At 45.7% G+C, this 15,226-nt stretch overlaps 1 protein-coding gene across 1 annotated transcript; it reads left to right on the top strand.

Annotated features, from left to right (window-relative positions):
* Positions 1-324: 324 nt before the first annotated feature.
* On the top strand, positions 325-1,234 carry LOC141073422 (taste receptor type 2 member 1-like). Its single transcript, XM_073560615.1, has one exon. It carries the CDS (start codon positions 350-352, stop codon positions 1,232-1,234), a length of 885 nt encoding a protein of 294 aa, XP_073416716.1. The 5' UTR covers positions 325-349.
* Positions 1,235-15,226: the final 13,992 nt, after the last annotated feature.

Here is a 15,226-nt window from a genome sequence, read left to right as displayed (position 1 = left end):
ATAGTTGAACGATAATCTTGCCTGATAGAAACTCTTAACATCTAGAGGCTGAACATGTGTCTGACCTTGTCCTGCGCACACAGGGTTTCTTACAGTGTGGACGATCCTCTGTTAGATGCCTGCAGATCCACATGTGCAGACCTTTCTCCTGTCCTGGACTCCACTTTCTGGTGAGCCGATCACAGGACAGAGATTTGCTTATGACATGATCTTGGCGCGAGGCTTCCTCGGATATCGGATATGGCTCAAATTTGCTTATTTCAGTTTTTTGTATGACTATTTATAGCTGTAAGAAAACCAGTCCCAGCAGATGTGAGCTGACTCTACCACTGTCCAGAACGTCACAGAGATGTTCCAGTCTGTAGATTTCTGGAAATTTGTCTTGATGGTCATCACATTTACTCTGGGAACCGCTCTAAACTCCATGATCATCTCTGTCTACTATGGAGACTGGAGGAGGAGGGGGCAAAGTTTCAGCTTTTGTGATCAGATACTTCTCACCATTGCTCTGACCAACCTGACCATGCAGATGTTCCCCGCCCTCATCCTCACCATATTGTTCTTCTTCATTGACCTTCCAGACATCCAGCTGTACCTCCTGCATATCTGCATCTTCTCCAACTTCGTGACTAATCTCCATTTCTGGAACACCGCTTGGCTTTCCAGCTATTACTGCTTTAAGCTGGTGAGCTGCTCTCATCAACCCTTCACCTGGTTGAAGAGCCACTTCTCCTCTTCCATTGTGCAGATAGTCGGAATATCGTTAGTTGTGATATTTCTCATTAATCTGCCCATTAACTGGATGGCAGAAAACACCATGGTTCATAATGAGACCAGATACTATCTTGATGTAAGGTCTCCTTACGTGGCTTTTAGTCTGCTGCTCGGTTGCGGTGTTCCTTTTCTTGTGACTGTCACCTGTATTGGTCTCAGTGTGACATTTCTCCTGAGACATGTGTGGAGGATCAAGAGGAACAGATCAGAGATCACCTCCCGTCCTCAGGTCAAGGGTCATGTACGGGCAGTCAGGGTAAAGGTCCTGCAGACCCTCCTCAATGTCACTCTCCATATTGCCTACAGTGGCTTTTTTGTGTTGTCGTGGAGGCTTGGCTCCATAGCAGATGGAATCTTCCATTTCTTGGTCCTGATTAACCCCACAGCTGACGCTTTAATACTAATTACTGGAAATCCTAAATTAAAAAGCATGTTATTGAGAAGAGTCAATATTTTCTGACAAAAAGTGTAATGCTCCATTTATCCTAAATCTATTATTATCTATTGATCATAGCCATTATCTCACATCTATCTATTCTCTGTTATTTTGTGGCTCTGGCTGTATCACCAGGTTTGATTTTGCCTCCAGTATCTTCCTATCGTTGTGTTATTGACCCTTTTCCTTTCTTGCAGATTTTTTGATTGGTTGAATAAATTTTATTTACGAGATCTTTCATTTTTTGTTACTTTTGCATCTTTCTTTTAGTTTTTGATTCTTATTGTTGCCGCCCGGGATTCTGTGGAGTGGACAGATTGCTGATATGTGTAGTCGCTCCTCTCTAGTCTGTACGGAATGACCTCAGTATGTGTCTCCTGGAATCCTCCTACTTGTTGTGATGATGTTTTTGGTGGTTGCCTGTAAGGTTGGAGTCACACTAACCTGCGCAAAATACGCTCCGTATTTTACATGCGTAATACGGATGAATCACCACTAAATAGTGCTCCGTAGGTCATCCGTAAGCAAGGTGAGGTCGCGTATTTTGCGCATGTGTGTCTCCGTATGTAATCCGTATGCAATCCGTATGGCGAGATTTTCTCGCAGCCTTGCAAAATGGACATTTAACGGTTTTGAGGCCTGCAAACATTTAAATCATTAGCCTGCACCCTATTTAGACACTCAGAAACAGGTGGCTGACTACACTCTGTCCATTTGTCACCTTGCTTTCACGAGGGGTGTTGGTGTTCTTTGTGCAGCATGGCAGAGGGTCTGACATTCAATACAACTGAGCAGGTTCTCTTTACCTGGCTTTTGTCATGGCGCTTTGGGCAACCATACCCAGTGATAGTGGATCCGCGGAGGAGGAGACGCATGTGGGTACATCCACTTTTGAGGCAACGACTCACAAGAGGTCATTTTCACCGCCTCTATTCGTCTCTTCAGGAGCATCCGGAGAAATTTTACCAGTACTGTCGAATGAGCATTTCCACATTTGATCGACTCTTGGAGACAGTGCGCCCTGGGATCACCTTTCAGGACACAAGGATGCGCAAAGCCATATCTGCAGAGGAGAGACTTCTACTCACAATACGGTATGTACTACACAACCACATTCTCTATGTTCATAATGTGTGTGTTAATTTATGTATTGTGCCCTTCTTGGACAAAGCGTAATACCCTCATCTTACTCAAAATATGTTTCACCTGACACAGCACAATGTTACATCTAATATGTCCTGCATATCACTTAGTCATTGTGCCACCAAATATGTGTGTGTTGTTCTCTCTCATTTCCTACCAAGTATGGTCGGCATGTAACTGATTTTTTTTTTACTTTAGCCATTCTAAACTTTACTATTTCTGTTGTTCTACAGCTTCCTGTCCACTGGCCTGTCTTATGCCGCCCTCCACCATGAGTTTCTCATTGGAAAGTCCACCATTTCAGGCATAGTGAGGTCTACATGTGCAGAAATCTGGACAAGACTCCATCAGGTGGTCCTACCCGAGCCCAGGATGGAAGACTGGTTAAGGATTTCAAGGGACTTTGAGGAGGACTGCCAGTTTCCAAATTGTATTGGGGCCCTTGATAGCAAACATATCAGGGTGCGTAAGTCGCCGAACTCAGGCTCCCAATTCTTCAATTATAAACAATACTTTTCTGTTGTATTGTTGGCTCTGGTAGACCCTCAATACAAGTTTATAATTGTTGACATTGGGGCCTATGGAAGGACGGGAGACTCTAGAGTCTTCAATACTTCCATTATGGGTCGGCGGCTACGCACCAACCAGTTGGATCTACCACCACCACGCCAGCTACCAGGCTCCCCCGAACAATCAGTCCCTTATGTCCTTGTGGCAGATGAGGCCTTTCAGTTATCACGTAATGTCATGAGGCCATATCCCCGGCGCAACCTTGACCACAGGCGCAGAATTTTTAACTTGCGCTTATCACGTGCTAGGCGACTGGTGGAGTGTTCCTTTGGGATTCTTTGTGCCAAATGGCGGGTACTCCAGTCTGCCATTCAGTTGAGTGAGCAAAATGTGAATGAAGTTGTGAAAGCCTGTGTGGTTCTGCATAACTTCACCTGGATACATGATTGTTCCTCCTCTGATGGTGTTGTGCGTAGGCCGGACAATGTGCGCAGGGTGAGACCACCTATCAACCCTCAGCGTAGACCGCTCTCTGGTCTCAAAGTGCGTGATATATTCACGAATTACTTTATCTCACCTGAGGGGGCAACTTCTTGGCAAGAGAATGCTGTGTCTATGTTATAATTTGTTTAGTTAAGTGTGTCTAAATATATATTACTCAAGCCCTTATGATTCTATGAGTGTTTCCTTGCATTGGTTGGTGTATGTTAGTATGTTGTGAGGGATTTTTAAAAATCACACAGTGACGTTAACTAGAGTAGACAAATTTTTAGTTTTGTCTTTTTTTTGGTTTGTTTTGCTTAAAGGCAAACATAATTTTGCCATAACACAAATTTGGCAATGGCCAAAATGACCCTTTGTGCCTTCTTTAACTTGGTGTAACCATAATAACATTACATAAACAAAATTCTCCAAACATTATGCAATAACAACATTGCTGCATGCCTACAGTAACCTTGATTAGGCAACAAAAGGTGAGCTCCATCACCTAAATAAAGTCAACAAGATAACACTCACATTTCCTCATAATGTTTTCCAATCATAGAAAGATTCCACCATGACAGGCAAGGCTACCTCACAGCATTCACACAGATATTACCTGTCTGTAGAACAGACAATATTTAAGCATGCTATACTGGAAAAGATGAAAATACAAAACTCACTTGTTAAGACATAGAGAGCGCGTGATCTTCTGAATGCTGGTCGCCTCGATTTGTCTTACTAGAGATTGATAACCAAAAAGGTGACTACTTCACTAAGGCCAGCACGCCTTTCCTAGGCATTAGCAAGTGAGTAGTGTATTTTCATCCTTTCATTTTACAGTATAGCGCATTTAAATATTCTCTTTTATACACACATGTAATATCTGTGTGAAAGGCGTGAGGTAGCGTTGCCTGTCATGATGGATTGTTTCATATGTTCGGAAAACAATGTGTAAAAATGTGAGTGTTAACTTATGTGATACATTTTGGTGAAGGAGAACACCTTTTTTTAACGAGATTGGAAGCACCAGTTACATGTCACTGGACATCTCCAAACTTTGGTATCATAAATCCTCATATGTAGGGGAAGGGGAACGTGGAGGATCAGCCTGTGGGTGCTGCTGGACATTGTGGCCAACATCGCCCTGTGTGGGGCCATACTGTTGCCCATGATGCTGTTGTTGTCCAGCCTCCTGGGCCTGTTGGTGATACTGGCCAGAGTAATGATGATGGTGAGGGGCTTCTTGTTGGCTCTGGTAGGCCCGTGGCTCATACCCACCAAGATAGCCAGATCGTCCCCAACCAGGTTGGGACCAGCCTCCAACACTGGGTGGGTACAAGTGGCCATATTGGTGGGGTTGGCTTGAGTAAGACATTTGGGGCTGTGGAATAGAAGGATGGGTAGGGGGAGGAAGGGCTTGAGGTGTTGGCCCACGTATTAGGGGCTGTTCAGACCCTGCTTGAGCAAGCATCTGTGTGGATGGTCTCATGCGCATTAAATTTCTTGGTGAGAGCTGCCACCTCTCCAGAAATTCAAACACCTCATATGGGGTATTGGGGGGGGTGCTTGCATCAAGCAGGATCTGAATACATCCCCTAATACAAAGCCTGACCTCACGGGTAAGGGCACGGAGATAAAGGGTGAGGCTACGTGCATAGGCCTCCTCACCATCATCTGCAGTGACTCGGGACAAATAATTCAGCACCCCAGTGTCCACATTGGTCCTGCTCTCTTGAATGGTGACATGGCGCCTTCTTCTTATACGCCGTGAGGCTACAGCAGCCTGTGGGGAGGGCCTGATCTGGGCAGCTGGGCTGCTGCTCACATTGCCTGGCTCTTCCAGGATGGGTGAGGTGGCAGCAGCAGACCGTCCTGGTGGTGTGGTGTGTAGGCCAGCCATTGTGTGGTCTTGTGATGCCTCATCTTCAGCCATCCTTCTTGTAGGGGGAGAAGATGGGCCAGCCACCTCCTCCCCTACAGGATCTATTATGGGCTCTGCCTCTGAGGCCGTTCCTCGATCCGTAAGGTTGGATTGAGTTCTGTTAGGAAATAGAACAGAGGCAAAAATACATCAATATTTTTGTCCCTGTAAAGTATTTGTGTAATGTATCTGTGTAATGTGGTGTGAGGTATGTACTTACGGTCTCAGAGCCAGAATTGGGGCGAGGAAGTTCAGCCGGTCATAATATATACACTCACTGGCCACTTTATTAGGTACACCATGCTAGTAAGGGGTTGGACCCCCTTTTGCCTTCAGAACTGCCTCAATTCTTCGTGGCAGAGATTCAACAAGGTGCTGGAAGCATTCCTCAGAGATTTTGGACCATATTGACATGATGGCATCACACAGTTGGCGCAGATTTGTCGGCTGCACATCCCTGATGCGAATCTCCCGTTCCACCACATCCCAAAGATGCTCTATTGGATTGAGATCTGGTGACTGAGGAGGCCATTTGAGTACAGTAAACTCATTGTCATGTTCAAGAAACCAATCTGAGATGATTCGAGCTTTATGACATGGCGCATTATCCTGCTGAAAGTAGCCATCAGATGTTGGGTACATTGTGGTCATAAAGGGATGGACATGGTCAGCAACAATACTCAGGTAGGCTGTGGCGTTGCAACGATGCTCAATTGGTACCAAGGGGCCCAAAGAGTGCCCAGAAAAAATTCCCCACACCATGACACCACCACCACCAGCCTGAACCGTTGATACAAGGCAGGATGGATCCATGCTTTCATGTTGTTTACGCCAAATTCTGACCCTACCATCCGAATGTCGCAGCAGAAATCGAGACTCATCAGACCAGGCAACGTTTTTCCAATCTTCTACTGTCCAATTTCGATGAGCTTGTGCAAATTGTAGCCTCAGTTTCCTGTTCTTAGCTGAGAGGAGTGGTACCCAGTGTGGTCTTCTACTGCTGTAGCCCATCTGCCTCAAAGTTCGACGCACTGTGCGTTCAGAGATGCTCTTCTGCCTACCTTGGTTGTAACGGGTGGCAATTTGAGTCACTGTTGCCTTTCTATCAGCTCGAACCAGTCTGCCCATTCTCCTCTGACCTCTGGCATCAACATGGCATTTCCGGCCACAGAACTGCCGCTCACTGGATTTTTTTTCTTTTTCGGACCATTCTCTGTAAACCCTAGAGATGGTTGTGCGTGAAAATCCCAGTAGATCAGCAGTTTCTGAAATTCTCAGACCAGCCCTTCTGGCACCAACAATCATGCCACGTTCAAAGGCACTCAAATCACCTTTCTTCCCCATACTGATGCTCGGTTTGAACTGCAGGAGATTGTCTTGACCATGTCTACATGCCTAAATGCACTGAGTTGCCGCCATGTGATTGGCTGATTAGAAATTAAGTCTTAACACACAGTTGGACAGGTGTACCTAATAAAGTGGCCAGTGAGTGTATATTTCCGCTTTACATGGCCAGCATCCCCACTCCTGGACCGCTGCTGGCGTTCCCAGCGGTACTGGTCCCGGATACTTCTCCACCGTTTCATCACATCTTCCACTGCAATGTGACAGGAAAGATTGTAAAAATCAAATATTTGAGAGGTCACATTTTCTACCAGTAGTCTAGGCATGGGGCCTTCTGGGGTGTGCGTTCTACCCATGGTGGCATATGTAATTGGGCCGATACCCAGGGTCTCATTAGCTCCCCTGAAACTAATTTTAGTGGCTAGGAGGATGAGGAGCTTGTGGCCTAACCCCTAATTATGGCTGTGTGAAGCCACGTGTCACATCCTAATGTAACGGCCTCATGAGGCTAATAAAAGTACAGTACAAGCCCAGGAAGGGGGGGGGCTGATTGTAGAGTCATTTTATAGCGCGCGCTAAGGTTAATGATGTTTTTATGGTTGCACTTACGAATTTTATGCTGCTCATCACGTGGTCTGTCACCAAAGTCATGGTACATCTGGTGACAGATGCGCCTCCATGACGCCTCCTCTCTTGTGCTGTTCGCATAGTTTGCGTCGCGTGGGTCCCATATTTCGGGACGCTCCTGCACCAGCACAATGAGGAGCTCTACATTAATGTATGTGGACGCCATGACGCTGCTGTACTCCGTGGAGGCGTACTTCCGGGATGTCTGGAGCAGTTTTTGAGCTCATTTGCATGTCTAGGCTTCCTGATGATGGATTGCCCCATTTCCTGTCACCAGCCAAAAGACCTGCGTATTTCTCGCAGGTCACACGTGTGGTCCGTGTGTAATGCGTATTTTTTGCGCACCCATAGACTTGCATTGGCGTACTACGGGCGTAGTACGCTGACAATCACAGCATGCTGCGAGTGGCACGGACCGTAGGATACGGATGAGAAATACAGTGGGGAAAAAAAGTATTTAGTCAGTCAGCAATAGTGCAAGTTCCACCACTTAAAACGATGAGAGGCGTCTGTAATTTACATCATAGGTAGACCTCAACTATGGGAGACAAACTGAGAAAAAAAAATCCAGAAAATCACATTGTCTGTTTTTTTTTCATTTTATTTGCATATTATGGTGGAAAATAAGTATTTTGTCAGAAACAAGCAATCAAGATTTCTGGCTCTCACAGACCTGTAACTTCTTCTTTAAGAGTCTCCTCTTTCCTCCACTCATTACCTGTAGTAATGGCACCTGTTTAAACTTGTTATCAGTATAAAAAGACACCTGTGCACACCCTCAAACAGTCTGACTCCAAACTCCACTATGGTGAAGACCAAAGAGCTGTCAAAGGACACCAGAAACAAAATTGTAGCCCTGCACCAGGCTGGGAAGACTGAATCTGCAATAGCCAACCAGCTTGGAGTGAAGAAATCAACTGTGGGAGCAATAATTAGAAAATGGAAGACATACAAGACCACTGATAATCTCCCTCGATCTGGTGCTCCACGCAAAATCCCACCCCGTGGGGTCAGAATGATCACAAGAACGGTGAGCAAAAATCCCAGAACCACACGGGGGGACCTAGTGAATGAACTGCAGAGAGCTGGGACCAATGTAACAAGGCCTACCATAAGTAACACACTACGCCACCATGGACTCAGATCCTGCAGTGCCAGACGTGTCCCACTGCTTAAGCCTGTACATGTCCGGGCCCGTCTGAAGTTTGCTAGAGAGCATTTGGATGATCCAGAGGAGTTTTGGGAGAATGTCCTATGGTCTGATGAAACCAAACTGGAACTGTTTGGTAGAAACACAACTTGTCGTGTTTGGAGGAAAAAGAGTACTGAGTTGCATCCATCAAACACCATACCTACTGTAAAGCATGGTGGTGGAAACATCATGCTTTGGGGCTGTTTCTCTGCAAAGGGGCCAGGACGACTGATCCGGGTACATGAAAGAATGAATGGGGCCATGTATCGTGAGATTTTGAGTGCAAACCTCCTTCCATCAGCAAGGGCATTGAAGATGAAACGTGGCTGGGTCTTTCAACATGACAATGATCCAAAGCACACCGCCAGGGAAACGAAGGAGTGGCTTCGTAAGAAGCATTTCAAGGTCCTGGAGTGGCCTAGCCAGTCTCCAGATCTCAACCCTATAGAAAACCTTTGGAGGGAGTTGAAAGTCCGTGTTGCCAAGCGAAAAGCCAAAAACATCACTGCTCTAGAGGAGATCTGCATGGAGGAATGGGCCAACATACCAACAACAGTGTGTGGCAACCTTGTGAAGACTTACAGAAAACGTTTGACCTCTGTCATTGCCAACAAAGGATATATCACAAAGTATTGAGATGAAATTTTGTTTCTGACCAAATACTTATTTTCCACCATAATATGCAAATAAAATGAAAAAAAAACAGACAATGTGATTTTCTGGATTTTTTTTTCTCAGTTTGTCTCCCATAGTTGAGGTCTACCTATGATATAAATTACAGACGCCTCTCATCTTTTTAAGTGGTGGAACTTGCACTATTGCTGACTGACTAAATACTTTTTTTCCCCACTGTATACGCCTGGTGCGAGTGACCCCATAGAGAATCATTGGTCCGTGTGTAATGCGTGGTTTTTGCGCCTCTCACTCTCCCGTATTCCTCGCCAGTGTGACTCCGGCCTTAGTCACAAGTCCTTCTCCCACAGTGTCCGAGGGATGATCGATTTTACTGAAAGCTGAAATCTACAACTGCCCCAAACCGTCACTGGCAGCAGCTTAGTGCAGCACTTTTTTCTGTTTTACTCTTAGTTTTTTGTTGTCTTATTACGTTTTCTTTGGCTTCTCCCTCGGTGGACATCTATGGCCTTACTTCATTGTATATTGGATGTATGATGCTTCCGGTCCGTCTTATTACTTGTTTTCTTTGGCTTTTCCTTCGGTGGACCTCTATGGTCTTTCTTCATTGTATATTGGATGTATGATACTTCTGATCTGCCTATTACTTGTTTTCTTTGGCTTTTCCTTCGGTGGACATCTGTGGTCTTTCTTCATTGTATATTGGATGTATGATGCTTCCGGTCCGTCTTATTACTTGTTTTCTTTGGCTTTTCCTTCGGTGGACATCTGTGGTCTTTCTTCATTGTATATTGGATGTATGATGCTTCCGGTCTGTCTTATTACTTGTTTTCTTTGGCTTTTCCTTCGGTGGACATCTGTGGTCTTTCTTCATTGTATATTGGATGTATGATGCTTTCGGTCCGTCTTATTACTTGTTTTCTTTGGCTTCTCCTTCGGTGGACCTCTATGGTCTTTCTTCATTGTATATTGGATGTATGATGCTTCCGGTCCGTCTTATTACTTGTTTTCTTTAGCTTCTCCTTCAGTGGACCTCTATGGTCTTTCTTCATTGTATGTTGGATGTATGATGCTTCTGATCTGCTTATTACTTGTTTTCTTTGGCTTTTCCTTCGGTGGACCTCTATGGTCTTTCTTCATTGTATATTGGATGTATGATGCTTCTGATCTGCTTATTACTTGTTTTCTTTGGCTTCTCCTTCGGTGGACCTCTATGGTCTTTCTTCATTGTATATTGCATATATGATGCTTCCGGTCCATCTTATTACTTGTTTTCTTTGGCTTCTCCTTCGATGGACCTCTATGGTCTTTCTTCATTGTATATTGGATGTATGATGCTTCTGATCTGCTTATTACTTGTTTTCTTTGGCTTCTCCTTCGGTGGACCTCTATGGTCTTTCTTCATTGTATATTGGATGTATGATGCTTCCGGTCCATCTTATTACTTGTTTTCTTTGGCTTCTCCTTCGGTGGACCTCTATGGTCTTTCTTCATTGTATATTGGATGTATGATGCTTCCGATCTGTCTTATTACTTGTTTTCTTTGGCTTCTCCTTCGGTGGACCTCTATGGTCTTTCTTCATTGTATATTGGATGTATGATGCTTCCGATCTGTCTTATTACTTGTTTTCTTTGGCTTTTCCTTCGGTGGACCTCTATGGTCTTTCTTCGTTGTATATTGGATGTATGATGCTTCTAGTCTGTCTTATTACTTATTTTCTTTGGCTTCTCCTTTGGTGAACATCTCTGATCTTTCTTCATTGTATACTGGCTGTATGATGCTTTCGATCCTTCTTGAGATCCAGAGAATTCGTGTGTGATTATATTTAGTCTACTGCATGAAATCTCACTATGCATTTCCAAATCCTTTGAAGTTCCTCATATTTTACACGCAGATGGCTGGGGCTGAGAATCATCAGTACTTTATTAGGCAGGGTATTCCACTACAATCATTCATCATCTATCCATCACTTGACTTGTCAACATTACACACCTGATTTGATGCAAATATGTTTCAATATATGCTAATTACTAAAACATCAGGATGGCATTTGAAAGGTATGCGAGCTTCCTCACAACGCTGTGAAGCTATAACATTATATGGTACAATGCAGCCAATCAGTGAGGACTGTTATAACCTGTATGAAGTAAGAGGCAGGTGTGGCGCCCCTGAGGGTCCAGTCGCCACAGAGATGCTGCACCTCACCCAGAGGTGTGGTATCCCTCGACCAGGCAAGATGGAGACACTCGACCACATTCCATCCCACATCCCACACACACAGGTAGAATAGCAGAGCACCCTTTATGGCCCCTCCTTTGGAACACGAACGGTGTTGGGAGGTGGGCGGAGCGTAGCTTGAGAGCGGGTGAATTGCAGGATGTGAGTAAGAGTTCCCTCAGAGGAAGGGAAGGAGAAGGACGTGTCTGGAGCGGCTCTTGTGATCAGAGGCTGCAGGACGGATTGGCTTTGACAGAAAGCTCCCTGAAGGGAAGGTGGTTCTTCTGAGACACGGTTGGAGCGTACTCCCCATGGGGCTCATTTCCATGCTGACTGATGTCAGGTGGAGGAAGGAACTTGGTCGCAAAGGGTCACGGCCCCTACCCTAGCCTGCGTACCTCAGGGCGCTACTAGCAAGCCGATAGCTGTGGTGACTTTATGGACCATCGCCCCTACCACAGTTATTCTTACCAAAAAGGCAGCTACATAGGATCACAGAAGCGAAGGGTATGCGTTGTCTGACCGGATTCGCAGCTGCTGGCCTAGAACGATAATTGTGAAGTGCTGGAATGGAAGGAAAGTGGAAAGCAGCATATTGTGTGGAGACGGCCAGGAAAGGTACATACTGACAGGGAGTGCTGGAAGGATGGACTTCATCACATCTGGAAGTTGTCTGGACCCCTCATCTGGAGAACGCAGCACTGAAGCGGGCATCTGTGTGCACCAGACTATGAGTAAAGTCTTGGAACTGCATTCAACTGTGTCCTCTACCTTCTTCCTGCGACTTCAACGCAGCACTGCTACATCCTTTACTCCACATTACATCATCATCTATAAACTACTCTCAACTGCCCTGGGACTACAGCTCTACCTGTGGAGAGCTTTTCCAACTCTGCTGCATCTTATCATCAGTCTCAGAGGATCTGTACTGCAGCGCTGGTTATTACCGAACCAGAATACCACAGGTGGCATCACGACTTACACACAGGCTTTATTCCTATACAATTCCCTTAACTTTTACATGAACGCCTCGGGCCACGGATCGGGTCACTGCCACTGTGACACATCCCTTTAAGACAACCGGCCCGGTACCGAGTAACCCACGGCCCCTGGGGCGCTTCACAGGCTATGCAGCATACATTGTATGGTGAATCTGGATAGTGAGATGACGTCTCAGCACCGGGCCGCCTCCCTGCTGGTGCATTGTCACTGTGGTTGTGGTTAGTGCACTGCGCTGCTCCTTTAAGGCAATAATTGTTAGGACCCACTGACAGGTTCGCTGTGGCATGGCAGCGGCTCCATACAGTCTGATAAGAGTATTAAACTAAAAACCTCATGTTCAGTTATATACATTTTTGCCTAGTGACATTAGATCAATGTATAATTTTTGGAGGTGCCGTCCATTCTCTTTTTTCAGCATATATTGTATGGTGAATCTGGATAGTGAGAGAACGTCACTCCTCTCAGATATGAAATAGTGATAAGAAGAGAAAGTTATAAAACATTGATGAAACTGAATGTCTAGTGTGTGACAGTGCAGCACCGAAGAACAGTCATAATAAATAATAATAATCTTTATTTAGCACTAACATATTTCGCAGCGCTTTACAGTTTTGCACACATTATCATCACTGTCCCTGATGGGGCTCAGAATCTAAATTCCCTATCAGTATGTCTTTGGAGTGTGGGAGGAAACCGGAGTACAGGAGGAAACCCATGCAAACACGATGAGAACATACAAACTCCTTGAAGATGTTGTCCTTGGTGGAATTCGAACCCAGAACCCCGCTGCAAGGCTGCAGCGCTATCCACTGAGCCACCATGCCGCTCTCACCGCAGTCATCATCGGTTCACTCTAGTAATAGTTTAAACTGCAGAAAAAAAATGCTGGCAAATCGCCAAAATACTGGCTTTTTCCTGAAGAGACTTTGCTTAGGAAAACTCGTCCACCAGTGTGTTAAAGACAGGAAGCATGTAAGGGGGCACTATGCAGATGGCGTGCATGGATGGATGAGTGTCGTTACTCCATTAGAAGAATTTGCAGAATGCGTGTTGCCAAGTAGCAGATCAGCACCAAACAACTTAAAGAGCCCCTGTGATCAGGATTGTCCTCAGTAATTACACACAGTGTCAGGTCGGCGCAGTTATACTGATTACAATGATAATTGGTGATGAAATCCGCTTGTGGTTCCTGTGTAATCTTTATTTTCAATTTTCAGTTAATAATATGCTTATGCTCTGGGGTGTGAATGTGGGTGGAGCTGTAGGTGGAGCTGTGGAAGGGGCTGTGGGCGTGGCTTCATGTGGTGCTCTGCTTACACATTCTTCTGTATTGGCATACGACAAGTCACTGGTCCCTCACTGACCCGACCACTATTTTACATAATCCATATCATATTGAAGAGTTAGAAAAAAATTTACATTCACCCAAATGTCGCTGATGATGGTGCCTGCGCAGTATGAATCACATTATGCATATAATATTGTCGTGTAAAAAAAAATTATCTTCATCTAAGCGGCTCCGGCAGCGCATATGCAGTAGCATTTATCGCATTCCGACAGATGCTACTGTGCAAGTGCGACCGCCAGTGCCATACTGCTGCAGCAACATTTTTTCTCCTGCAAAATGGCTGCGGCGCATGCGCAGCAGCATCTATCAGCAATAGAGTTGAGCGAAACTGGTCGAAAAAATTCAAAAGTCCCCGACTTTTGGCAAAGTCGGGTTTCATGAAACGAAACCCGACCCTAGGATGAGGTCGGCCACGAGGTCGGCGACTTACGCGCCAAAGTCGCGTTTCAAAAGTTTGTTTTGCGCTCTTTTTCAGCCAATCAGGATCCACGGACACTGTGGGCAACGTGATGACCTAGGCACGGGTCACCACCATCTTTCAGAAGGGCATGCAAGTGATTGGCTTGCTTTGGTGGGCGTCACAGGGGGTATAAAAGGGCGTGCACGCCGACCGCCATCTTACTTCTGCCCATCTTAGTATAGGGAGAGGTTGCTGCTGATTCTGTAGGGAGAGCGTTAGGCAGGGAAGAAGACAAAAAAACTGCTTCTGCTGCTAGCGATTTGGCCTGCACAACACACATGTCACTGTGTGTGTAGTGCAAGGGGAGGCTATATTGTGGTGTATCAGTGGTGTTGGTTGTTGGGCTGCCTTTTAAGGCTTCCTGACACGCTGGCATTGCTGTTTACCCACTGCTCCGCAAACTGCTTTTTTAAAAGCAATCCAATCTCCCTTATCCTCTAGTCACTTTTGTCACAGCTGTGCCATCGAGCGTGTCACATAGCGCTCAGATATCAGTGGGCCTCACACAATCCACAAGTGTCCAGTGTCCAAAAGTGTGCGCAGAGATTCAAAATCTCCATTATCCTCTCGTCACTTTGGTCACAGGCAGCTGTGCCATCGAGCGTGTCACATAGCGCTCAGATATCAGTGGGCCTCACACAATCCACAAGTGTCCAGTGTCCAAAAGTGTGCGCAGAGATTCAAAATCTCCATTATCCTCTCGTCACTTTGGTCACAGGCAGCTGTGCCATCGAGCGTGTCACATAGCGCTCAGATATCAGTGGGCCTCACACAATCCACAAGTGTCCAGTGTCCAAAAGTGTGCGCAGAGATTAAAAATCTCCATTATCCTCTCGTCACTTTGGTCACAGGCAGCTGTGCCATCGAGCGTGTCACATAGCGCTCAGATATCAGTGGGCCTCACACAATCCACAAGTGTCCAGTGTCCAAAAGTGTGCGCAGAGATTCAAAATCTCCATTATCCTCTCGTCACTTTGGTCACAGCTGTGCCATCGAGCCTGTCACATAGCGCTCAGATATCAGTGGGCCTCACACAATCCACAAGTGTCCAGTGTCCAAAAGTGTGCGCAGAGATTCAAAATCTCCATTATCCTCTCGTCACTTTTGTCACAGGCAGCTGTGCCATCGATCCTGT

Source organism: Dendrobates tinctorius, unplaced genomic scaffold, assembly GCF_039654945.1.
Source record: "Dendrobates tinctorius isolate UK_male_01 unplaced genomic scaffold, ASM3965494v1 ptg000301l, whole genome shotgun sequence".
Classification (NCBI taxonomy): Eukaryota; Metazoa; Chordata; class Amphibia; order Anura; family Dendrobatidae; genus Dendrobates; species Dendrobates tinctorius.
Note: the sequence above shows the minus strand (reverse complement) of the source record. Positions and strands in the feature narration are given on the sequence as shown.